Here is a 27,751-nt window from a genome sequence, read left to right on the forward strand (position 1 = left end):
TTGGACCTTGCAAAAGGAATTAAAATCAATAGGAAAAGGTTCTATAGCCATATAAATAAGAAGAAAACAAAGAAAGAAGAAGTGGGACCGCTAAACACTGAGGATGGAGTGGAGGTTAAGGATAATCTAGGCATGGCCCAATATCTAAACAAATACTTTGCCTCAGTCTTTAATGAGGCTAATGAGGAGCTTAGGGATAATGGTAGGATGACAAATGGGAATGAGGATATGGAGGTAGATATTACCACATCCGAGGTAGAAGCCAAACTTGAACAGCTTAATGGGACTAAATCGGGGGGCCCAGATAATCTTCATCCAAAAATATTAAAGGAACTGGCACATGAAATTGCAAGCCCATTAGCAAGAATTTTTAATGAATCTGTAAACTCAGGGGTTGTACCATAAGAGTGGAGAATTGCTAACATAATTCCTATTTTTAAGAAAGAGAAAAAAAGTGATCCAGGCAACTACAGGCCTGTTAGTTTGACATCTGTAGTATGCAAGGTCTTGAGGAAAAAATTTAAGGAGAAAGTAGTTAAGGACATTGAGGTCAATGGCAATTGGGACAAATTACAACATGGTTTTACAAAAGGTAGATTGTGCCAAACCAATCTGATCTCCTTCTTTGAGAAGGTAACAGATTTTTTAGACAAAGGAAACGCAGTGGATCTAATTTACCTCAATTTCAGTAAGGCATTCGATACGGTTCCACATGGGGAATTATTAGCTAAATTGGAAAAGATGGGGATCAATATGAAAATTGAAAGGTGGATAAGGAACTGGTTAAAGGGGAGACTACAATGAGTCATACTGAAAGGTGAACTGTCAGGCTGGAGGGAGGTTACTAGTGGAGTTCCCAGGGATTGGTTTTGGGACCAATCTTATTTAATCTTTAATACAGAGAAGGACTGGGATAACATACAGGAAGATCTGGATGACCTCGTAAACTGGAGTAATAGTAATAGGATGAAATTTAATAGTAAAAAGTGCAAGGTCATGCATTTAGGGATAATAACAAGAAATATTTTTATAAGCTGGGGACGCATCAGTTGGAAGTAACAGGAGGAGAAGGACCTCGGAGTATTGGTTGATCACAGGATGACTATGAGCCACCAATGTGATATGGCCGTGAAAAAAGCTAATCCGGTTTTAGGATGCATCAGGTGAGGTATTTCCAGTAGAGATAAGGAGGTGTTAGTACCATTATACAAGGCACTGGTGAGGCCTCTTCTGGAATACTGTGTGCAGTTCTGGTCTCCCATGTTTAAGAAGGATGAATTCAAACTGGAACAGGTACAGAGAAGGGCTACTAGGATGATCCAAGGAATGGAAAACCAGTCTTATGAAAGGAGACTCAAAGAGCTTGGCTTGTTTAGCCTAACCAAAAGAAGGCTGAGGGGAGATATGATTGTTCTCTAGAAATATATCAGAGGAATAAATACCAGGGAGGGAGAGGAATTATTTAAGCTCAGTACCAATGTGGACACAAGAACAAATGGATATAAACTGGCCATCAAGAAGTTTAGACTTGAAATTAGACGAAGGTTTCTAACCATCAGAGGAGTGAAGTTCTGGAACAGCCTTCCAAGGGGAGTAGTGGGGGCAAAAGATATATCTGGCTTCAAGACTAAGCTTGATAAGCTCATGGAGGGGATGGTATAATGAGATTGGTCTTTGACTATTAGTGGTAAATATGCTCAATCGCTTGTGATGGGATGTTAGATGGGGTGGGATATGAGTTAATACCGAAAATTCTTTCCTGGGTGTATAGCTGGTGAGTCTTGCCCACATGCTCAGGGTTTAGCTGATCACCATATTTGGGGTCGGGAAAGAATTTTCCTCCAGGGGACATTGGCAGAGGCCCTGAGGGTTTTTCGCCTTCCTCTGCAGGGTGGGGCACGGGTCACTTGCTGGAAGATTCTCTGCACCTTGAAGTCTTTAAACCATGATTTGAGGACTTCAATGGCTCAGACACAGGTTTGATACAGAAGTGGATGGGTGAGATTCTGAGCCTGCGTTGTGCAGGAGGTCAGGCTAGATGATCATAATGGTCCCTTCTGACCTTAAAGTCTATGATTCTATGTATGAAGAAGAGAGATGTAATATTTTGTTGTTGTTTTACATTAGGAACTCAGTTCCTTCTTACACTGTAAGACGCAGGAGAGCTACTGTAAAGAATGACATCACGAGAGGAAAGAAAGTGAAAGTTGACTCGTCAAGGGGGGAAAGGATTTTTCAATTAAACTGTATATATCTTTGCCTTTTATGTTAGCAATGGCTAGTTAACATTTTGAATAAAGGAAAACTTTGATAAAAGTTCTGCACCTTTTTCACCACAATCACTACCACAATAATAAAATAAATAATAAATTAATTAATAATAAATATGTCCTATATCTTCCTCTGATGCGCCAGCCAACAAGAGGAAACCTTTAAAGTCATTCAGTATTCATCAACAATCCTGTGCAGATCATCGTAAAATTTCTCTTTCTTTCTCTGATTCCAAAGTTCAGATTGTGGTTTAAAGTATCTTACTTTTCTTTAAACGTTTCCATCTTTTTTTGTCATCCTAAGCCTCAAAAGTGGCTCAAGTGTTTTTGCCCCAACTTTTTAGAAAGATTCAGTCTCAGCTAGAAGCAAAGCCTTCCAATTTTCAGCACAAAATTTTAAAGATTTAAAAGTTTGTGAGCCTCTGAAAACAAAGTCTTGTAAAGACTTGTATATAACTTGTATATTGCAGAAATTATAAGAACCTAAGAAACTTGAAAAGCAGCAAATTTTCTTTCCTAAATATACAATTTTATAAATTCCACAATAAACGAGGCTAAAAGGTAATTAAAATTACAAACCAAAATACTTAAATATCTAGAATTTTTTAAATTGTCCATTCAACCTTAACTTTGCCACTTGTGTTTATCTGTCTAATCTATCTATTTACCTATCTGTCAATTCACTGTTTAATGGTATGATCATATATGATTTACCACACAGGGTAAATTCATTAAAACATAAGAATGGCCACACTGAGTCATAACAATGGTCTTCAAACAGTGGCAGGTGCCAAATGCTTCAGAGGGAATGAACAGAACAGGGCAATTTATCAAGTGATCCATTCCCTCTCATGTACTCCGTGTGTCTCATAGTTTTAGGTTTAGGGACACCCAGAGCACAGGGTTGCATCTCTAATTAGCTTGGATAATAGTTACTGATGGACATATCCTCCATGAATTTATCTAATTCTTTGTTGAACCCAATTATACTTTTGGCCTTCACACTTTTGGACTATAAGGTGGATAGAAATCTGGCTAGATCATTGGGCTCAGTGGGTAGTGATCAATGGCTCCATGTCTAGTTGTCAGCCGGTATCAAGAGGAGGGCCCCAAGGGCTGGTTTTGTTCAATATCTTCATTAATGATCTGGAGGATGGCATGGATTGCACCCTCAGCAAGTTTGCAGATGACACAAAACTGGGAGGAGTGGTAGATATGCTGGAGGGTAGGGATAGGATACAGAGGGACCTAGACAAATTAGGGGGTTGTGCCAAAAGAAATCTGATGAGGTTCAACAAGGACAAGTGCAGAGTCCTGCACTTAGGAAGGAAGAATCCCATGCACTGCTACAGACTAGGTACCGAGCTGCTAGGCAGCAGTTCTGCAGAAAGGGACCCTAGGGGTTACAGTGGGCAAGAAGATGGATATGAGTCAACAGTGTGCCCTTGTTGCCAAGAAGGCTAACAGCATTTTGGGCTGTATAAGTAAGGGCATTGCCAGCAGATCGAGAAACGTGATCATTCCCCTCTATTTGGCATTGGTGAGGTCTCATCTGGAGTTCTGTGTCCAGTTTTGGGCCCCACATTACAAGAAGGATGTGGAAAAATTGGAAAGAGTCCAGTGGAGGGCAACAAAAATGATTAGGGGGCTGGAGGACATGATTTATGAGGAGAGGCTGAGAGAACTGGGATTATTTAGTCTGCAGAAGAGAAGAAAGAGGGGGGATTTGATAGCTGCTTTCAACTACCTGAAAGGGGGTTCCAAAGAGGATGGATCTAGACTGTTCTCAGTGGTACCAGGTGACAGAACAGGGAGTAATGGTCTCAAGCTGCAGGGGGGTGGGTTTAGGTTGGATATTAGGAAAAACTTTTTCACTAGGAGGGTGGAGAAGCACTGGAATGGGTTACCTAGGGAGATGGTGGAATCTCCTTCCTTAGAGGTTTTTAAGGTCAGGCTTAACAAAGCCCTGGCTGGGATGATTTAGTTGGGGATTGGTCCTGCTTTGAGCAGAGGGTTGGACTGGATGACCTGGCTTCCAACCCTGATATTCTATGATTCTATGATCACATCCCCTGGGATAAATTTTAATGGGTTAACTGTGCATTGTGTGAGTAAATACTTCTTTATCTTTGTTTTAAACCTGATGTCTATTAATTTCATTGGGTGACACATCCTTCTTCAGTTTCTCCATATATATTATTATTATTGACTTTTTCTGTACTTTTTCAAATGCTAATATATCTTTTTTGAAATGGGGTCACCAGAACTGCACACGGTATTCAAGGCATGGGCATACTATGGATTTATATGATTGCATTATGATTTTTTTGTCTTATTATCTATCCCTTTTCTAATCGTTCCTAACATTGTGTTAGCTTTTTTGACTGCTGCTGCACATTGTGCAGATGTTTTCAGGGAACTATCCATCATGATTCCAAAATCTCTTCCTTGAGCTAATTTAGATCCCATCGTTTTGTATGTATAATCTGGATTATGTTTTTCAATGTACATTACTTTGCATTTATAAGCATTGACATTTATCTGCCATTTTGTTGCCCAGTCACCCAGTCTTGTGAGATCCCTTTGTAACTCTGCACAGTCAGCACTGGACTTAACTATCTTGAGTAATTTTATATTGTCTGCAAACTTTGCCATCTTACTGTTTATCCCTTTTCCAGATCATTTATGAATATGTTGAACAGCACTGGTCCCAGAACGTATCTTTGGGGGATCCCTCTATTTAACTCTCTCCACTGTGAAAATTTATCTTTTATTCCTACCCTTTGTTTCCTATCTTTTAACCAGTTACTGATCCAGAAGAGGACCTTCCCTCTTACCCCTTGACTGCCAATTTAGCTTACGAGTCTTTGGTGAGAGACCTTGACAAAGGCTTTCTGAAAGTCCAAGTACACTATATCAACTGGATCACACTTATCCATATGCTTGTTGACATCCTCAAGAATTCTAATAGATTGGTGAGATATGATTTTCCTTTACAAAAGCCATGTTGACTCTTCCCCAACATATCATGCATCTGTGTATCTGATAATTCTGTTTGTTACTAGTGTTTTAACCAATTTGTCTGGTACTGAAGTTAGGCTTATAGCCTGCAATTGCCGGGATCACCTCTAGTGCCTTTTTAAAAAATTGTTCTTACATTAGCTACCTTCCAGTCACCTGGCACACAGGCTCATTTAAGGGATAAGTTACATACCACAGTTAGTAGTTCTGCAATTTCATATTTGAGTTCCTTCAGACTTCTTGGGTGAATATGGTCTGGTCTTGGTGACTTATTAACATTTAATTAATCAAATTGTTCCAAAACCTCCTGTACTGACACCTCAATCTGGGACAGTTTCCCAGATGTATCACCTAAAAAGAAAGGTGTGGGAATCTCCTTCTCATCCTCTGCAATGAAGATTAATGCAAAGAATTCACTTAGTTTCTCCACAGTGGCCTTATCTTATGCTCTTTTAGCACTATGATCATCCAATGGCCACACTGATTGTTTGGCAGGCTTCCTGCTTCTGACTTAATTTTATTTTATTTATTTATTTTGCTATTAGTTGTGTCTTTTTCTAGTTGCTTTTCAAACTTTTTTTTGGCCTGACTAATTATATTTTTACATTTGACTTGCTAGAATTTATGATCCTTTCTATTTTTCTCAGTAGGATTAGATTTCCAGTTTTTAAAGGATGCCTTTTTGTCGCTAACAGCCTCCTCTTCTCTGCTCTTTAACCATGGTGGTATTTTTTGGTCCTCTGGGGTTTATTTTTGGGGGGGATATACGTTTAGTTTGAGCCTGTATTACAGTATTTATAAATATTTTCCATGCTTCTTCCAGACATATCACTCTCGCGGCTGTTCCTTTTCATTTCTATTTAACTAGCTTCCTCTTTCGAAATTATATGCTAATATGGTGCGTTTCTTTGTTATTTTCCCTCCTACAAGGATGTTAAATATAATTACGTGATGGTTGCTATTACCAAGCGGTTCAGATGTATTCACCTCTGGGACCAGATCCTGTACTACACTTAGACTAAATCAAGAATTGCCTTTCCCTTTCTGGGTTCCAGGACTATCTGCTCCAAGAATCAATCACTGATGTTGTCTAGTATCAGAGGGGTAGCCGTGTTAGTCTGAATCTGTAAAAAGCAACAGAGGGTCCTGTGGCACCTTTGAGACTAACAAAAGTACTGGGAGCATAAGCTTTCGTGGGTAAGAACCTCACTTCTTCAGATGCAAGTAATGGAAATCTCCAGAGGCAGGTATATATCAGTGTGGAGATAACGAGGTTAGTTCAATCAGGGAGGGTGAGGTGCTCTGCTAGCAGTTGAGGTGTGAACACCAAGGGAGGAGAAACTGTTTCTGTAGTTGGATAGCCATTCACAGTCTTTGTTTAATCCTGATCTGATGGTGTCAAATTTACAAATGAACTGGAGCTCAGCAGTTTCTCTTTGGAGTCTGGTCCTGAAGTTTTTTTGCTGTAAGATGGCTACCTTTACATCTGCTATTGTGTGGCCAGGGAGGCTGAAGTGTAAAGAAACAAATCAACAGAGCCAGACGTGTACCCAGAAGCCTCCTGCTACAAGACAGGCCCAGAAGAGAAAACAACAGAACTCCACTGGCCATCACCTACAGTCCTCAGCTTAAACCCCTCCAACGCATCATCAGTGATCTACAACCCATCCTGGGCAATGATCCCTCACTTTCACAGACCTTGGGAGGCAGGCCAGTCCTCGCCCACAGACAACCTGCCAACCTTAAGCATATTCTCACCAGCAACCACGCACCGCACCATAACAACTCTAACTCAGGAACTAACCCATGCAACAAACCTCGATGCCAACTCTGCCCACATATCTACACCAGCAACACCATCACTGGACCTAACCAGATCAGCTACAACATCACCGGCTCATTCACCTGCACTTCCACCAATGTTATATATGCCATCATATGCCAGCAATGCCCCTCTGCTATGTACATTGGCCAAACTGGACAGTCACTACGCAAGAGGATAAATGGACACAAGTCAGATATCAAGAATGGCAATATACAAAAACCTGTAGAAGAACACTTCAACCTCCCTGGCCACACAATAGCAGATGTAAAGGTAGCCATCTTACAGCAAAAAAACTTCAGGACCAGACTCCAAAGAGAAACTGCTGAGCTCCAGTTCATTTGTAAATTTGACACCATCAGATCAGGATTAAACAAAGACTGTGAATGGCTATCCAACTACAGAAACAGTTTCTCCTCCCTTGGTGTTCACACCTCAACTGCTAGCAGAGCACCTCACCCTCCCTGATTGAACTAACCTCGTTATCTCCACACTGATATATACCTGCCTCTGGAGATTTCCATTACTTGCATCTGAAGAAGTGAGGTTCTTACCCACGAAAGCTTATGCTCCCAGTACTTTTGTTAGTCTCAAAGGTGCCACAGGACCCTCTGATGTTGTCTACAAATTTTATCTTTGCATCCCTTCCTGAAGTGACTTGTACCCAGTCAATATGGGGTTGTTGTAGCCTCTGTAATCTCCCATATAAATGGTAGTTTTAAAAATTGAGGGTAACATACTAAATCCTACCTCGGGAAACAATGGGGACTTCGCAGAATCAGAGCTCCGTTATACCCAATCTCACATCCTTTGCGATATTCCCCAAGAAAGAGTATTTCTGCATTTCCTCGGGAATGGAACAGAGAATCTGCCCAGAAACTGCCTTCCGAACGGCAATCATTATAAATCAAAGAAGGGCAGTGTCATAACTATAAAGGGAAGGGTAACAGCTGTCCTGTGTACAGTACTATAAAATCCTTCCTGGCCAGAGACTCCAAAATCCTTTTCCCTGTAAAGGGTTAAGAAGCTCAGGTAACCTGGCTGGCATCTGACCTAAAGGACCAATAAGGGGACAAGATACTTTCAAATCTTGGGGGGGGGGAAGGCTTTTGTTTCTGTTCTTTGTTTTGGGAGTGTGTTCGTTCTCGGGACTGAGAGGGACCAGACATCAATCCAGGTTCTCCACAGCTTTCTAAACAAGTCTCTCCTATTTCAAACTTGTAAGTAAATAGCCAGGCAAGGTGTGTTAGTTTTCCTTTGTTTTCTCAACTTGTAAATGTACCTTTTACCAGAGTGTTTATCTTTGTTTGCTGTACTTTGAACCTAAGACTAGAGGGGAGTCCTCTGAGCTCTTTAAGTTTGATTACCCTGTAAGGTTAATTTCCATACTGACTTTACAGAGATGATTTTTACCTTTTTCTTTAATTAAAAGCCTTCTTTTTAAGAACCTGATTGATTTTTCCTTGTTTTTAGATCCAAGGGGGTTGGATCTGTATTCACCAGGAGTTGGTGAAAGGAAGGAGGGGGAAAGGTTAATTTCTCCTTGTTTTAGATCCAAGGGGATTGGATCTGTGTTCACCAGGAGTTGGTGGGAGGAAGGAGGGGGGATGGTTAATTTCTCCTTGTTTTAAGATCCAAGGGGTTTGGATCTGTATTCACCAGGAGTTGGTGAAAGGAAGGAGGGGGAAAGGTTAATTTCTCCTTGTTTTAGATCCAAGGGGATTGGATCTGTGTTCACCAGGAGTTGGTGGGAGGAAGGAGGGGGGATGGTTAATTTCTCCTTGTTTTAAGATCCAAGGGGTTTGGATCTGTATTCACCAGGGAATTGGTGAAAGGTTTTTCTCAGTGATTCCCAGGGTGGGAATCTAGAATTGGGAAATGGTGGCAGCGGAACCAGAGCTAAGCTGGTAGTTAAGCTTAGAAGTTTTCCCCTACATTTGTACCCTAAAGTTCAAAGTGGGGATCCAGCCTTGACAGGCAGGCACTTCTTTTGCAGTACCGGCGCTTCTGTGCTTCTTAATTAGCCTGATAGTTAATGCTTACTTTTTTCTGAAGAACAGAACTGTTCCAAAAATAACCTTTAATCGGTAAATGACTGAGTTCTTTGGTGCTGTTCCTCTGTGTATCCAGATTCGGTAGGTATGAGTCTGATCTCTCCATTTGGATGTGATATGTAACAGCGGGGCGGAGCTGGCTGTATCTCTCAGTAAATTTCTTTTCCCGATTGGTGAACTGTGGAGCTCAGGGTGTCTACCAATAATTGCACCAACCCAGATAAAACATTAACTAGCTTGTGTGAGGCATGGGGTTTCCCCAGTGTAGATATGCCTGGAATATTCTCATGTTCTGCATTTTTAAAATACGAACACCGTAATCCATATACATAAACACACATGGAGATATGGAAATGAACAGTTCATTAACATCCATAGTAAACTTATATATATCCCAATGGCTTGATTTCATTTTCATAATTGTAAGAGACATCCCAAGTAGGCTTAGTCTTGCGAGAGGCGTTTCATCACGTGTGCTCATCTAATGAGTGAAGTATTCTGCATCAGCAAAGAGAGTTCACTAAAAGTGAAACCTTTGCAGCCGGTTCCTCTGAACCTTACCCGATGCTGAGATAACTAGGTTCATATTCTGTGGCCTGCGTGCCATGCTAAAATGGCGGGTAGGGGAGAGGAAGGCGTTGATTTGAGAACTGACTGATTTTCTGTTTCTTTATAAACTATTACCGTTTCTCTTTTCTATCCCTTTCACCCAATAAACTTTTCTCTTCAGTGCCTTTTAACTAGAAGTTCTCACTGTTTCTACCAACACTGGTTCTTGACTCATTAGAGGACTGTATATATGACTTTGTACGGACTTTTTCTCAGAGGTAGGGTGACACCATTTGCGCACATATCTTCTTGAATGCCCCGGAGTGCTTTGACACCACTCACTGATTGCAGGAGATCAAGTTGCCATTAAACATATCACGTCATATACTAGGTCAACAGCACCTTGACCGATCATCATGCACATTGGTTAATGACACCTAATAAAATAGACCGTTGTGATTCCTGACTTTACTGGAGTTGACTGACTGAGAAGATTGCCTTAGAAGCTGTAACCAGACACTCATTTTGATTTCTGAATCTCACAATAAGAAGGATTCATCCTGACTGGTGGGTTAGTGAAAGGGGGTGGGGAGAATTTTGGCTCCCACCAAGACAATCCTCGTGAGAGGTATACTGGAATCACTCATGTCACTTAAATAGAGAAAGTAGTCAGCGTCGTGAAGATAACATGGAAAGATCTTCTGCTCTGCTCAGAATTGTGTGAATATTCTATGTAAACCCCTCAGACAGTAGAAATTTTGTCCCACCAGAAATGCTTCCCGAGACAAAACAGGTACCTTAGAGGCTTGTGATCTGGAAAGAGACAGGTCACATTTCTACCTACAATATTCAGTCTGATTATACCCAACAGTTTCATGAATTACTATCAAAGGGGAAAACAAACCAACTTTGGTGAAATAAGATATTCTTGTAGTCCTGCAACAGTTTTGCTCTCTTCTACACAGGTTCTAATTCACACCGAGGGTTTCGCAAGGGGGAATGCCACTGGTGAAATCGAAAGTGCTTACAGATGCATGCATACACCTGCTGGGATGTAATTCATTCCAGCAAATGAGAATGGTTTTGGTAACTTAATGAATTAATCCACTCAAATGGTGGGAAAGCAGCAGTCCTCTGACAGAGAGAAGGAGAAAACTCTTGCGCCAGAGTCCTCACAGAATGGCCATGGATACCCTTTGCACCTAGGAACAATAAAATGGATGTGACAGCTAATGAGTATTTATCCAGGTGGTAAATACATTGGGAACACAGGAAGTGGAGCGGGGAGAAATCTACCAACTAAAAAAATTAAGAGGAAAAGATTTGCCACTATTTGAGTTCCTTGGAAAGTCTGATCCAATGTGAGTTAGTAACACCGGGAGTGTACACGTTAGGGCGAACTACAAGACACGGTACCAAGTTTCGAGAGGACCCCTTTTGCTCTTTTTGCTAACCCTACTACTCATATCCAGCCACAAACAGACATTACAATACCAAGAGAAACAAATTCACAACGTCGTACCATAAAGCCCTCTACAGTTGATGAATGTAAAAGATGATGAGAAAAACGTTGATAAAGAAAAACAAAATTTCTTAACTAGTATTTTCAACAGCGTACACTACCCTGCTTCCTCCCTAAATCGTTCTTATTAATAGAAAAGTGTTTGTTTTAAATTTAACCAGATTATACTGTTGTAAAAAATTTAACATCAATGCACAAACTCACCGGAGGAATGTTGTCCTTCTCAGACGTTGGATCATTATTTTTCTTAAATATCATCACAGAGTTCTCAACAGAAAGGGTGGTGTCTCTCACATTACTCTGACGACTGGGATTTAGAAAGTTAGAGTAATTTCTTCCGGAATCTGCAGCTAAACACAGGTTATAGCTATATGGTAAAGTCCCATCGCAGTAGTTTGGTGGGAATCCAGGTCCCGCCTTGGAATAATGATCAGAACCGAAACATTGCAAAACTGGTAGATTCCTTGATCTTCGCAATTTCATCACAATGGCCAGTGTAACTGTCAGAAGGAATAAAAATGAGATCGAGGCTAAAGCCAACACCAAGTAAAATTGTAAACCAGACTGAGGTGCCGAGTCACCGGATTGGTCGCTCATTTCCGGAAGAGCCTCTTGGAAGTTCTCAGCAAACACCAGGTTGAGAGTCACTGTGGCTGACAGAGGCGGCTGCCCGTTATCCTTCACAAGGGTGACCAGCCTGTGCTTCACAGCATCTCTCTCCGCAAAGGCGCGGGCTGTCCGGATCTCCCCGCTGTGCAGCCCCATGCTGAAGAGCGTCGGTTCCGAGGCCTGGAGCAGATGGTAGGAGAGCCAGGCATTGTGTCCTGAGTCACCATCCACCGCCACCACCTTAGTCACCAGATAACCTGCCTCGGCCGAGCGAGGGACCATCTCGAACAAGGCGGAGTCATCGGCTCCCAGGGAAGGGTACAGTATGCGAGGGGCGTTATCATTCTGATCCAGAATAAACACCCTGACGGTGACATTGCTGCTGAGAGGCGGGGACCCGCCGTCTTGGGCCTTCACTTGCACTTCAAACTCCCGGAATTGCTCGTAGTCGAAGGAGCGCTGCGCATAGATCGCTCCGGTCTGGGAGTTAATGGAGATGTAGGAGGAGAGAGGCAGCTCCTGGAGGTTGCTGCTCAGGATGGAGTACGTGAGTCGGGCGTTCCGGTCCAGATCCCGGTCTGAGGCTTTTACACTGCAAATAGAGGCCCCCGAGGGATTGTTCTCTGGCACATAGGCGGTGTAGGAAAGTTTCTCAAAGACAGGGGCGTTGTCATTGATATCCGAGATCTGCAACAGGATGGTTTTCTGGGTGGAGAGGGAGGGAGAGCCTTTGTCTGTGGCTGTGATTGTGATATTGTACTCCGGGGTCCTTTCTCTGTCCAGGGTGCTGTCTGTGAGGAGTTTGTAGTAATTTTTAGAAGACGAGATTATTTTAAAAGGAGATTCCTCTTTAATGCGACAGTTGAGCTTGCCATTTTCTCCAGCATCCTTATCGTATACATTCATCAGAGCTATCACTGTCCCAGGCAGAGAATCTTCGGGAATGGGACTGTACACAGATGTAAGTGTCAGTTTGGGGGAATTGTCATTTTCATCTGTAATATCTACTTCAATTTTGCTATGACCAACCAGTCCGCCTCCATCTTTGGCTTCCACACTAAGTACATAACTATTTGCCTCTTCATAATCAATAATACCTCTAGTTGTAATGCTTCCGTTTCCGGGATCCAGTGAGAATAACTGACGAACACTGTCTAGTATATTGCTGAAAGAATATGTGATTTGTGCATTGAAACCTGCATCCATATCAGTGGCTTTCACCTGAAGAACTAACGAGCCCTTTGGTAGATTTTCCCGCAGTCGGATTTTGTACACTTTTTCAGTGAATGTGGGAGGATTGTCATTGGCGTCAGTAACATTAATCCTAATCTGAACCGTCCCAGTTCTTACTGGATCTCCCCCGTCCACAGCTGTCAGGATCAAGAGGTGGGAACTTTGCTTTTCACGATCTAAAAGTTTCTCCAACTCTAACTCAGCGTATTTATTTCCATCCTTGTTCTCTTTCACTGTCAAGATAAAATACTGGTTGGAGCTGAGCTCGTAATTCTGTAGCGAATTATTCCCAACATCCGAATCCAGAGCATTTCCTAGGGGGAATGTTGCTCCTGGCAAGGTGGACTCACTTATTTCTAAATCAACTGAATTTTTGCCGAAGCCGGGTGCATTATCATTTATATCCTTGATTGCGACATTCACATGAAAAATATTTAATGGATTTTCAACCACGGCTTCTAAATTTAGGACACAAAGCAATGTTTTCCCACACATTTCCTCTCTGTCTATTCTATCGTTTACGTACACATTACCATTTTCTGTACTGACTCTAAAATACTGTTTTTTTGCCGTAGAGACAACTCGCAGTTTCCTGTGTTGCAGTTCTTTGATATTCAGTCCCAGATCCTTAGCAAGATTCCCCACAAGAGACCCCTTTCCCATTTCTTCAAGAATTGAATAATAGACCTGCTCTGAGACCGCACCGCACAACAAAAAGAATAACAAGGGGAACAGTACCTGCCATCTGAATCCGCAAGGCTTCTCTCTGCACTGTAATTCCATCCTGCTCACCACAGCTCTGCTGAATTTCTAATCGGATGTATTCTGAAGAGAATCCAATATTGTATTTTGTATATTTCCGTGAGAACGAAAATTCCGCGTTAATGAGGAGTACTGAAAATCAAATTATCTTTCTGTTTTCATATCATTTTCCAGAGGGGTGATTTCTCCGTTAAGCAATACTGAGTGAAATTTCTCCCGGCCGTGTCTCTTCTCCGATCTGCGCTGTGTGTCTGGCAATCACACTGCAGGAAGCTCCAAATGATCTTCAGCAGCAGCTCTGTCATGGCACTGGCCAACAGCGGCACTCTGAGTCTCGGCCTTAGAATTGCAGCTAGACTGGTCTAATAAAAAAGTTCGTGAATATCATAGACTGTGCAGAATAAAAATGTCTTTCTCCATGTACATTTAAAATGTAAAACTTTAGTCAAATGAATCTTTCCATTCCCTGGTAAAATAATATCTTACTCAGAAGCCAGATAAATGTTGTAAATAGGTGGCTTAAATTTGTACTTCACGTGTTTAATTTGAGGTTTATCTATGTTACTGTGTCCCTTATCCTATAGTTATTTATGTATTCTAGAATTCTGTGGAAAAGTGTTAAAAAGTAATGCGAGAGAAAAAGAGAGAGACAGAGAGAGACATCTTTATCAGATCAGACCATAGCCCCTATCCATTCTCCATTCTTCCAGATCCTAGATGTGACAGAGCTTCTTTTGTTAACATCAGTACAATGAGGCACACTGGGAAAGTTGTAATTAGTCCTATTATGGTACCACTTTTTTGTAAATCCTTTCCCATGATTAAGCTTGAAACCAATCGCTATTTACTAACAGAAAGTAAAGGTTGTTGTAGCCCTGTTGGTCCCAGGATATTAGCAAGACAAGGTGAGTGAGGTAATATCTTTTATTGAACAAACTTTTGTTGGTAAGAGAGGCAAACATTCGATCTTACACAGAGCTCTTCTTTGGTCTAATAAAATATATTGCCTCACCTACCTTGTCTCTCTAACAGAAAGAAAGGCATAATCCTAAATGTACCCAATCAAGAAAAATATAATGCAATCTTTAATGTATAAATCAAAATAGGATATCATTTCTGATAAAAAGTAAAGACTGAAGATTTACACCAAGCCAATTACCATCCTTTTTAGTTCCTATGCACAATTTAAAATCTTTTCTTAAAATTCATGGATAATTCACAACAATTTCAAAGTCTCAGCATTAAACAGTAGGAAAATCACAGTCATCCTAAAACTGCCAATAGTCTTGCAGATCTGGGCTAAATATTGTCTCCACTTGGGACTCTTATCTTCCAAAATCGCTTGCAAATTTTTGGTCCTTCCACTTGTGGAAATGGAGAAAGAGATAAAGGGAATTGAACATAGAGATCTTAGTTTTGTCTCTAGGAATAGAGCAAGAGTCAGGCTAACAAAGTCGGGCTGACACTGACTCCAATAGCGAGACTTGAAAGTAGGGTCTAGGCAGGTAGAAAGCGAGAAAGCGAATGGGAACAGACAGTAAGAGATACTGTTTTGACCTTGTGTTAGATAAGAATGGAATGTAGACTGTAGCAGAAATTAAGGAGAAAAGTGAGATATCAGGAAGAAATATATATAACAAAATGCAGCTGTTGCTCATTATTGTAGGTAAGGAAAGGTTTAAAAGCTTGCTTAATTGTTTATCTAAGGAGACCTGCCCCTGTGTACTCTCCTGTGCATTTGCAATTGCTCAAAAATAAAGCTGCCTCTGGCTTGTTGCTTCAAACTCAGAGTGAGGACTCGTTTTTCTCCGACACACTCAATCACCATCATTATTATCCTACATATTGGTAGTAACAATAGTAGTAGTAGTAAAGAGTGACATGCATTTTACAGAGCAAATAAAAGATAGTCAGTTCCATTGAGCTTTTACAATTTAAGCATAGACATCTGAGCATTAGCACACCTAACTTTTAGGCACCTAGAAAATCACTGGGATTCAGGAAGTCTGAGTTTGATGCCTAACTCCCTCTACAATGAATGGTGAGAGATAGGCACCTCAGAATGGGATTCACAAAAGCCAGCATGCAGGTGGCTCCTAGCCTAAAATAGCCGATGGGGGATGCCAAGAGGAGGAGATAGGCCCTAAATCTCTGCTTCCTTCCTCTGCTTGGGATTCTTAGCTGCAAACCCTCTGGAGTTAGGTGCCTTTACCACAGCAAGAACCTGTGTGGAGGGGAAGGAAGAGGGAATGAGGAGAAGAACCTGAACATCTCTCATAACTTCTATCCTAGTGATTAGGGTATTCAGCTGGGATATCTGAGACGCTCAGTTCAAGTTCTCCTTCCAGCGGAGGGGTAGAATGGATTTGAATTGAGATCTACTACCTTTCAGGTAAGTGCCCTAGCCATTGAGCTATAGGACATTCAGAGGTGGGTCTCTCCTGGTGAAGCTGTGCCACTGTGGGCAAATAATTTTAAAAAGTCATCGGAGTAAGGGGACTAGCTCCTGGGTCGTCCTCTTCACAGATGAGTGCTTTAACCACCAGGCTACAGCCCCATTTGCATGCTTGCTCTGGTCCAGCAATTCTTTCATTATTTAATCCACAGTGGAACAGCTCCAACAAGGGAGACTGAAGGAACCCCAAATCAGAATGGCCTACAGCCCAGTGGCTAAGGCACTCATCACAGAGGTAGCACACAACTATCTTTTCTCCCTATCAGCCAGAGAGGGGACGTGAACCAGGGATCTCCTCCATTCTAGTTGAGTACTTCAACTACTGGGCTTAAAGCATTCAGAGAAGTTCTCCCCCCCGTGTGTAAGCTTTTCTACGAGAGCCTGGTCTGGTAGGTGCTCTCGGAGCCTGCCTACCGAATTGTGCCCTGCAGGCAAGTTAAGCAGAATAATACCTATCTTTTTCCAGTGCTCTGAGGCTTAGGCGCCCAGACATCTCTTGTGGGGCTGAAGTGCGCATAGTTAGAAGCAGAAATATAGGCACCTGGGGAGATTTTACTGAAAACATTTAGATGCCCAACAATTTTAAGCACCTACAAGGTTCGGGGGCAGTTGAGTGGGGACTTCGTGAATCCCAGTGTGGCCTGATTCTGGGATGTAGGCAACTAGAGTGGAAGTTAGGTGCCTAAATAATTTTGTGACTCTAGCCCCTAATCTATAAGACTCTCAGGCCCAAATTCAGCACCATACCTAAGGGTGCCTACTTGAAGCATCTGAACATACTAAAAAGTAGGCATATGTTTACATACCTTTCTGAGTCACCTCACAGCCTCACATCAGAGCCCATCTACTCATCTATGACCCAAAGGATAATTAGGGAGAAGTTTTCAGAAGTTAGAGGCAAAGCAATTTCTGTGCTAGGTAAGAGACTATGGAAGATACCACAAGGAGAGATCAGAAACACTCTTTGTTTTACTTTTCTATTCCAGAATTCAGGAAAGCACCTGTTAATTTTATATTAATGGGATTTACGAATATGTTTAAACACGTGATTAAATTCTCTCCGGAAATGGGGCCCTAGATTATGGTGTAAATCAAAGATTTTTGCAAATGCATACCCACAATAACAGGAAAATTATGAGGAGGAAGGAAGGAAGGAAATGTATACAATGGGATGTCAAGAGCAGACTCATTCTAAGGAAATTAATTAATACATTAACTAATTAATTGATTGATTTTTCTTAAGGAGTAGAGAGAGATTGTGAAAAATTGTTCAATGAAAAATATGATTTATGTCCGATTACATTTTTAAATCTAAAAATTAATGCTTGACACAACTTCCTAGAATGCCAGCCAGTATTTTGGGAAGCACAGTTGAGATTTACACACACAAACATGTAGGTTTTTTTAGTACATTGAAAGCTAAGATTTAAACGGAAGTCAAAATTAAAAACAAAACCATGAAACCTACCTGGCTGATGACTTGACCTTCTTTATTAATATTTGAATCTTCTGCAATTAAAAGAGGCCCTGATTTCTCAGAAGGATGCTGACCTATCAGAGTATTGGAACAACTTCCACTAGGAAATTTCCACTGTCTCTTTCTGGAGTCCGTGGTTAGAGAAACCTCATGTGAGTAGGAGTGAAGAAAAGCTCTGACTCCATCGATCCCCACAAACTGCGAGACGGGAACTCCACTGAAAGTCATACTCGAGGAGTCAAACAGCGGCGAGTTTCTCCACCTGCAGAGCCTCCGGGCCAGTAACACTATGATAAAGCAACAGAGGGTCCTGTGTCATCTTTGAGACTAACAGAAGTATTGGAAGCATAAGCTTTCGTGGGTAAGAACCTCACTTCTTCAGATGCAAGAAGACTTCTGTTAGTCTCAAAGGTGCCACAGGACCCTCTGTTGCTTTTTACAGATTCAGACTAACACGGCTACCCCTCTGATACTTGACACTATGATAAAGGTAAAGAACAAGCAGGAAACGGAAGCCACAGCGATCACCAGATACAAGGTGAGGCTGGACTGGGGGTCTACAGGAGCTGAGAGGCTGCTTAAATCGGAGAGGATGTCGGGGATGCTGTCAGCCATCATCACCGTGACAGTGGCCGTGGCAGAGAGAGGGGGCTGCCCGTTGTCCTTCACTAAAACCACCAGACTTTGCTTGAGCGCATCTTTGTCGAGAAAATAGCGCGCTGTCCTGATCTCGTCGCTGTGGAGTCCCACAGAGAAGAGCCCCGGCTCTGTAGCCTTCAGCAGCTGGTAGGAGAGCCAGGCGTTCTTCCCGGAGTCTGCATCCACCGCCACCACCTTAGTGACCAGGTAACCCGGCTCGGAGGAGCGAGGGGCCAACTCCACTCCCGTGGAACCATCGGTGGGAAAGGAGGGGTGTAAAATGTGTCATTCTGATCCAGTATAAAGAGAGTGACGGAGACATTACTGCTGAGAGGTGGGGAACCCCCATCTTGAGCCTGCACTTGGAACCGAATCTCCCGGAACTGTTCGTAATCGAAGGAGCGAAGAGCGTAGAGAGCCCCAGTCTCGGAGTTAATGGAGATGTAGGAGGAGAGCGGAGCTTCCTGGCTCTGACCGTGGGTAGAGTAAGTGACTCTGGCATTCTCCCCCCAGTCGGGCTCATTTGCCTTTACCACGATTATGGAAGCGCCTTTTGGATTATTTTCCAGAATATAAGAGGCATAGGTTGTTTGGCTGAAAATGGGCGGGTTGTCGTTTTTGTCTAATATCTTCAGTAGGAGGAAGGTGGTTGTAGCGATGGGAGGAGTGCCTTGATCAGTGGCTGTGATAGTTATATTGTAATCCGAGACCTGCTCCCTATCCGGGGCTCTGGAAGTCTCCAAACTGTAATAATTATCAAATTACTTCTGTAATCGAAATGGGAGATTATCTGGGATAGAGCACGTGATCTCACCATTAACGCCGGAATCTCGGTCTTGTACATTTATAAGGGCAATTACCGTTTCAGGAGGAGAGTCTTCAATGATTCCTCTGCGAAGAGATGTTACAGTAATCTGCGGGGCATTATCATTTGCATCAATGACTCTTAACAAGATTTTGGCTCGAGACGATAATCCACTCCCGTCCTGAGCTTGTACTTCCATTTCATGTATTTCAGAGTCCTCGAAGTCCAGATTCCCTACAACTAATATTTCTCCCGTCCCAGAATCTAACTGGAATATATGGGCAGCTTTGTCCTCTATTTTTCTGAATGAGTATGTTACCTCTGAATTAATTCCTTCATCTTGGTCAGTGGCGTTTATTGTAAGCACCAGGAAACCGTCAGGGGCATTTTCCATAATAGCCACTTTATAGACAGACTGGCTGAAAACTGGCGCATTGTCATTTACATCCATAACAATAACTCTGATTTTCACAGTGCCAGATTTGACTGGATCTCCGCCGTCTGCAGCTGTAAGGATTAACTGATGAATTTTCTCTTCTTCCCTGTCCAATAATTTTTCAAGAACCAGCTCTGCATATTTGCCACCATCAACTCCCGTTTGCACATCCAGAAAGAAGTGTTTATTTTTACTAATTTGGTAGCTTTGGCGGGAATTGAGTCCCTTATCTGGATCCCGAGCCTCGGGCAAAAGAAAATGCTCCCCCTTTCCCGTGGTTTCAGTTATTTTTAATTCCAGTTCCTCCACTGGGAAACTCGGCGCATTATCATTAATATCCGTTATTTCGACTTCAACCGCAAAAAGCTTCACTTTATCCTGAACAAGAATCTCAAAATTTAATAAACACTTCTCTATCCGGCCATAGATCTGTTCTCTGTCTATTCTTTCGCTAATATATAAATGTCCATTGTTTAAACTGAGAGCAAAATATTACTTCATACCTCTGGAAATTATCCTGACTCCGCGGTCTGAGAGCTCCTTTAGATCCAGTCCCAGGTCCTTTGCTGTATCCCCCACGAAAGAGCCTTTCTGCATTTCTTCAGGAATTGAATAACGAATCTGTCCAGAAATTGTACCCCAGAATGTCACAATTATGAAGAAAAGCGGGACTCTTATTTTGCAATCCCAGCTTCTTTCTTTATCCGCCATTTCCAAATCACTGGGATATTTTCCCATCCTATTGATTACACTGCTCTACAGACAAAATGCTTCTGAAATAAATGTAGTCAAATTTTACTAATTCTGGGTCACTGAGAACGAAAATGATGCTTAAAATTGTTGATTGGCTCTAGTTTTCAATATATGCTATTGGGTCGGTATATACGACCCTTGACTTGGGAATGGCGGAGGATAAGTGAGTTATAAAGGGAAGGGATCTCAATTTAAACCAGAAATGACTAAAATACATCTTTGACTGGATCTATGAATAAATCTATGACTGGGTTTGGACAGTACTTGCTTTTTAGGCAAAACAATGAATGATGCAATCTGAAGCTGGTATTGAGTCATACATGATATGAATTGCATCATGTTATTCCTAGAAGTCATGGATGATGCAATCATAACGAAGCTTGCATCACTCTGCTGAACAAATTGCTCTATATCAACTCTAGAAATCATACAGTGTCGTGCTCTCTTATTTGTCAGTGTTTGATTTTGCAAAGGGACACATTTCTGTTTAGCCAAATTGAGCAGAGATGCCTCGTACTTGTGTGAACAGTGCAGATAACTTCTGCTATGTTTGTGGTGAAGTGACTTTTGCATCACAAAAGTGCACTATAATCACTATGGTTAAGAAAGCCTATCACCTTTATTTTGGCTGCAAAATTGGAGATTAGGACAAGAGGTGGGCCCCACACATATGCTGCAACACTTGTGCAACAAATCTTTGCCAGTGGTTGAACAGGAAAAGGAAATCTATGCCTTTTGCAGTGCCAATGATTTGGAGAGAGCCAACAGATCATTCCAGCAATTGTTACTTCTGCATGGTGCCTCCAGTTGGGAAAGGTGTGTCAAAGAAGAAAAAGTGGACTGTGCATTATCCAAAGATTCCATCAGCTATACGCCCAGTACCCCACGGAGAAGGACTGCCGGTTCCTGATGCACCAGAATCATTCTCACTTGAGTCAGACGAGGAAGAGGATGAAACTTCTGGTCCTGAACCATCAATGTTACAGGACCCACATTTTCTCCCATCCTCCTCCTCTGAACCACACCTCATAACACAAGGTGAACTGAATGACCTTGTCAGAGATTTGGAACTATCCAAGAGTAAGGCAGAGCTGTTGGGCTCCAGACTACAGCAGTGGAATCTCCTGACAGGTGATGTTAGGGTTTCCATGTTCCGTGACCGTCAAAAGGATCTTGTCCCATTCTTCTTCATGGAAGGTGATCTTGTAGCCTGCAACAACATCGATGGTGTGATGGCAGCCCTCAACATCATTCACAATCCAGATGAGTGGAGACTGTTCATTGATTCATCAAAGTCGAGTCTTAAAGCTGTTTTACTGCATAATGGCAATGTTTTGTCATCAATTCCAGTTGGTCATGCAGTTCATATGAAGGAAACCTATGACAATGTGAAACAACTTTTGAGGTGCATAAACTATGACCAACATCAGTGGGAGCTTTGTGGCGATTTGAAGGTTGTTGCTCTCTTTCTTGGTCTGCAGACTGGATACACAAAGTACTGCTGTTTTCTCTGTGAATGGGATAGTCGTGCAAGAGATTCCTGCTACATCAAGAAAGATTGGCTGCTCCGACAGTCATTGGAGCCTGGGAGGAAAAGTGTTCAGCATCCACCACTTGTTGAATCAAGGAAGATTTTGTTACCACCCTTACGCATCAAGCTGGATCTGATGAAGAACTTTGTCAAGACCATTGACAAAACACAAGCAGCTTTCAAGTACCTCCGTGGAAAAATTCCAAGGTTAAGTGAAGCTAAGATAAAGGAAGGTGTCTTGGTTGGTCCTCAGATTCGTGAACTTCTTCGAGATGATGCATTTGACCATGCACTGCGTGGAAAGAAAAAGACAGCATGGAAAGCCTTCCAGATAGTGGCAATAAATTTTCTCGGAAACAACAAAGCAGACAACTACAGGTTGTTGGTGGAAAACCTCCTCAAGGCATACAAAAGCCTTGGTTGCAACATGTCACTAAAGATACATTTTTTGCACTCTCATCTAGATTTTTTTCCACCGAACTGCGGAGCAGTGAGCGACGAGCACGACGAGCGATTTCACCAGGACATTGCAACAATGGAGAAACGCTATCAGGGCAAATGGAGCCCATCAATGCTTGCAGACTATTGCTGGACAGTGACAAGAGATGCTCCATTTAATGAATACAAGAGACAAGCCAAGAAGTGCCGAGTAGACACTGAATAGGACTAAACTATGTACATAATAGTTTTTGCCTTTTGTTTCATAATAAATTTTATTTATATAACCCTTTTGCTGATTTTTAAAGTGTTACATAAACAGGACAGGTGAAATATTATCATGTAAAGCAAACATAAACACATGAAAAGACCTAGGTTTACAATTTATGATTAAAACTCTACTATCTACACTAATATACATAGACATAAAATGTAAAAACTTAAATATCTTAGAAACAGTAGCCAATCAGTTGTTTTAATTGTCATATTTGAATTCAGCACATCAAAATACATAATAAATAGCACATTTTATCTCTGAAGCAGACGACTTCTCAAAAATTGTAGACCAGTGTTATATATATTTCCCCAGATATACAGGGATGGTTCGGAAGCTAGAAGCATAAAAACCAAATCGGTCCAAATCAGCGAAGAACTAGAAGCACTCACCTATCTTCCTCTTTTCTACCCAAAAGCAATCAGTGTGGATCTGATCTCTTTTGCTGTGCTTTGTAACAGCGGGGCTGGGCTGGCTGGATCTCTCATTATAGTTCTCTGTCTTATTGGGCTAACAGCGGCGCTCAGAGTCTCAACCAATAACTGCACCAACTCAGATGCTACATTAACTGGATATCTATTTGTGTGCTAATTTAATCTTTGTCTCACTCACTGTGTATCCTAATTTCCATTACAGTTTTAAAGGTATCATACTCGGGAGCTCCAAGTGACAGACCTAAGAGGTTCCAAAAAGTGAACTGCGAAAAGTGAAAACCCTCAGCTCAGGGGGCTAGACTAGATGGCCCCGCGAAGTACCTTTCAGCCCTACACTTTCATGATTCGATGATTATTTGAAGGCAGAAGATGGAAAACGTACACTGCCCCGAGGTAATTCTTTTAATTTTCCCGATTCAAGAATTGACTCAAAAGTCTCCATTTGAAAAAAAAAAAGTGTGTGTGTGTGTGTGTTCGGGCTCCAGAAATGTCTAACATTTCAAAAAATATTCACGTTTTTCTAAATGTAGTTAGTATAAACAGTCCAGAAGATTAAAAAAAATCGTTGGCAATGAAAAGTGAGAAGATTTCAATCTGATTTAATTTAAGGCAGCTTTATACTCATGTTACTCCATTGACTGCTGGTGTAGTAAATGAGATCAGATACAGGCTCAGAATTTCTGCTGCCCCTTTCTACCTGGCAATAAATTATCATAAGGCCTTATTAACTACAACATTGTGTTTATTTTACAGCACTAATGAAAACCAATCAACCAACCAACAATCTGAGGAATTAATTTCCGTGAGAGATTGTGGAAAGGGAGTAACATTTACTTTCCCTTAAAGGGGAATATTGTTTTGTGAGCAAAGTATAATACAATTACATTTATAAAATATTATTTCGAAGTTTAATCATATAAAGTTATATTAAATACATCTTAGATGTTTGTCTGTAAATGTAGACTTATGCTTTCATCTCCACAGAGTATTGGAGACACAGTGGATATTTAATAACAATAATTTCAAGTTATGTGGGTTGTTACAGAATTGCTATTCTGGACATATATATGTTAAATCATTTTTTCCGATTATCGTTTTTCTAGAGTGCCTTTACCTTACACATTTTTTTAGTTTTATAAATATATTATTTGATAGCTTAGATGATCATTTTTATTAATTTTACATATATAAAATTAGTACAGGTCAGATTTATTTCTATCAACTCATTTCAAGTGTACGTTTGTGATAGTTACATTATAATCCGAGACCTGCTCCCTCTTCAGGGCTCTGTCCGTCACCAAACTGTCATAATTTTCCAATTACTTCGGTAACCAAATAGGAGATTGCCTGAGACATAGCGCGTGACCTCACCATTCTCTCTCAGTTGCTCTCGTATTTTTAACAGAGGGATTACTGTCGCCAAAGAAGAGTCGTCGGCGATGGAACAAGAGAAACGTGATCGCAACGATCTTGCGATCCGTTATCTTGTTCTTCAGTCACCTTGCCCAGAGCAGATAATTCTCTCTGGGTTGCATTTTCATTTCATGTAATTTGGATTCCCCAAAATACAGATTCCCTCTATTTCATATTTCTTCCCTTCTTGTTTTCATATGGAAGATTTATGAAGCCTTGGTGATTTACTGTATGAATATGATATCTCTATTTAATGTTCATCCATATAAGCGGTGCTTGCTCTGACCAACAGGGACCCATTGCGCTCATTTTCACAAGCATTAATTTTGTAGAAAGATTTATTTTTAAAAGGGAGCCTTTGCTTCCAGCAAAGTAAGGAGGATATTTTCCAAGCCAGACCTGACTGGAAGAATACTTTGAGAATACGCTATTTTTCCTCTAACCGGACTTTATTCAAGTACCATTTCTGAATATTTTGCATGATCTGCTCTGTTTTTCACACTTGAAGTGAAACGTTAAATGCTGAAGGAATAGCCGGTAAGAGCGTTAACTCCTACCAGCCCAGCAGAATAAACCATACTCCTGGGCTGTAATTTTGTTTTTATTTTAAAATTATATAGTAGATGGGAGAACTGTCATTAATATGTTATAGCAACTTCAAGTGCATAAAGTTTCATTTTATTCTGCACAAGCACTTCACAACTGAACAGGCGCTTCGGTATTCTGCCACAGAACTGCTCTCGATCTACTCCTCCTGTGATACTTATAAGACCAAAACAAAATATCTAGTTTGCTGTCTGGAGAAAACACGATCCCTGGGATTCATAATTCTCATTTATCCTCGGCCAGGTTCTTTGCAATATTTTCTACAAAAGAGAGAAAGGTGATTTTCCAGGAATAGAATAGTGGAACTCCCAGATATTCCTACTCGTTTTTTCTCTACATTTGCTTTATATAGAACTCTGTGCATAGGAATTATTCAGAAATCGCAAATACTTAATTTAAAGAAATGATGGGCTCAGTTCTTCCATTGAAGTTGTCTTTCTATTTACCTACTTGCCGAGGAAAGGATGATGTATCTCTCTTTGCCTTTCTTTCTCTGATAAAGCATTCAGTGTCAACCAATAACTGCACATACTTGGAGTAATTGCGAAAGATTTTGAGGCTTTCTGCGTGTGCTAATAATTTCCTTTCACTCTGTATGCCTTAGTTGTATACCCAAATGCCCATTGACACATGCACTGAAATCAAGATGAAATAATTATGTTTGAAATGTAGAATATATAGTAATGTAAATGAAGGAAAATATTTTCATGATTTCAGGATGAAGTTTAGAGTCTCAAACTGTTTAATGAAACAAAATTATTCCTCTTAGAGAATTAGGAAAGAATACAAAATAATAGAAAACCTTTCTGAATGCTCACTCGAAATTCAGCACGCAAAATATTTTTTCTATTCTCCTTGAGAGATACAGCTCTTTTTATTGAAAAGAAAAACATAAACAAGTTATTTTCAACGCTGAAGAATACCAAGTTTGAGCGTGATGTTGTATATCCACCCACTTTCTAATAAATCCTAACTTTCATCAGTATGTGAGAATAAACATGATATCTTTTATCATTTGGAAAGATAGAAATGGAAGATCTTTCCTACAGGATAAATAGTTATTTTGTTAAAGGTATTTAAATAATATATAATACATCATGATGTAAACTGGAACCATACTTCTGATGTACAATCATTTTGATGACGTAACGACTTGCCCTAATGTCGTATCAGTCTACAAATTGAAAGAAAGTTTTTCTCTGAAATCTCTGACGCCTGGTGAATTGCTTCAGAATTCTTAGTTTGTATACAATGGAGATTATTACTCCATCCTCAGCGTGCCCAAATGACAAGAAATGGTGCAAAATCTGATTCTGAGGCAAATCTTCTCAAATAACAAAAGAAAATAAAAAAGAAAACAAAAATCTGACACTTTGGAATATTTCCCCTTAATTCCATGGGTACTGGAATTGCTCCATACCTGCTGAACTCCATGGCACAGCAAAAGTTAGAATGGCTCCGAGAAAAGGGTATGTGTCCAGAAAGCATACTCCTGTGCCCTATGTTCTATCTAATTGCCTCTGAATGAAATAGGTGTGAGAGAGTTAAATCGCACCATGTACAACTCTGTGGCAACTAGAGTTACAGCAACAAAGGAAACAAACGAACACCGGCTTATGGAATATCAGTAGCAGATACACAGAGGCACAATGATTAGGAAGAACCACAGGAGACAATATCACGATTAATTTTGAAGAAAGAAATAGGATATCTACGGATCACAGAATCCCTGCCAAAACTGTGACTTGCCCTGCAAACAATGGACTGGCTCATTCATGTGCAAATAAAATGTGCCAGGATGAGCTTTTGATACCACACATGACATCATCCGACCACCTCCCTAAATGCTGGCATCTTATGTAAATCCTTCCTGGAGGCAAAGTGATACTAGTAAATGGGGGTGCAGTCCAGAATCTCAGATTAGATGACAACACATAAGAAGGGAGGTAATTCTGATGTGTAGGAAAATCAAAGGTTATTATAGTGGACGTAAATATGTACAAATGCTAGTATTATGCACCCTGTCTCTTAACGTTACATTCTGCAGTGGTTATGTATCCCTGACAACTCTGGAATGGTGATTCCATTGCAGCAGGTGTGGCTAGAAAGGGAGTATGGTTACAGTCAAGTAGGAAACTGAGAGGTGTTGTGCAGGTTTCCTTTGAGGATAAGTATTGAAAGATCAAATATGGAGTGATCGCTTTGTGAAAAGCGTTCCTGAACCTGTGTTTGCCTTTTAACAACAATAGTGCAAAGATGTAACAAATTAACAGGAGATGGATTATATACATAGCGGACACATGACCATCTAAAAGACCTTCTTTAAAATTGGCAGAAGAGTGGACTCAAGACCCAGTGCATCAACCAGTCAATCTTTAAGGGATCCAGTGTCACAGCATTATATTCAGTTCCATACATCTGAAAGTAAACATCAAGTACACTCTAAAAACACATAAATTCCTCCATATGCACGTTATCGGTGTGACATTGTATCCTAAATGAATCTTCAATAACATTTGTAAACGATACCTTATTTCTTAAGTAAAAAATAAGTAAAAACGTAATTCCATCAAAAAGCATAGTGCAAAATATACTTAGTAGCAGTAGCTTAGTGGCTTCATTCAGGGTCAGGGCCCCATTGGGGCTGA

At 41.0% G+C, this 27,751-nt stretch overlaps 1 protein-coding gene and 1 pseudogene across 10 annotated transcripts in view; both read right to left on the bottom strand.

Annotated features, from left to right (window-relative positions):
* LOC101938858 (protocadherin gamma-C5-like) overlaps window positions 1–27,751 on the bottom strand; it is a 415,891-nt gene that overhangs the window by 287,966 nt on the left and 100,174 nt on the right. Inside the window, exons 1-2 of one of the 10 annotated variants that reach the window (XM_065555807.1) lie at window positions 13,819–14,095; window positions 11,443–13,313 (exon numbers count right to left, since the gene is read on the bottom strand). The exons of 7 other annotated variants lie outside the window; for them this stretch is intronic. In XM_065555807.1, the coding sequence (XP_065411879.1) occupies window positions 11,443–13,313; window positions 13,819–13,825 (1,878 nt within the window). In that variant the 5' untranslated portion in view covers window positions 13,826–14,095. Of the gene's footprint in view, window positions 1–11,442; window positions 13,772–13,818; window positions 14,128–27,751 lie in introns of those variants that run through there. 2 more of the 10 variants (XM_065555812.1, XM_065555799.1) reach the window with 2 other exon arrangements.
* On the bottom strand, window positions 17,040–20,278 carry LOC103305739 (protocadherin gamma-A4-like; annotated as a pseudogene).

Source organism: Chrysemys picta, chromosome 8 (assembly GCF_011386835.1).
Source record: "Chrysemys picta bellii isolate R12L10 chromosome 8, ASM1138683v2, whole genome shotgun sequence".
In the NCBI taxonomy this organism is placed as follows: Eukaryota; Metazoa; Chordata; order Testudines; family Emydidae; genus Chrysemys; species Chrysemys picta.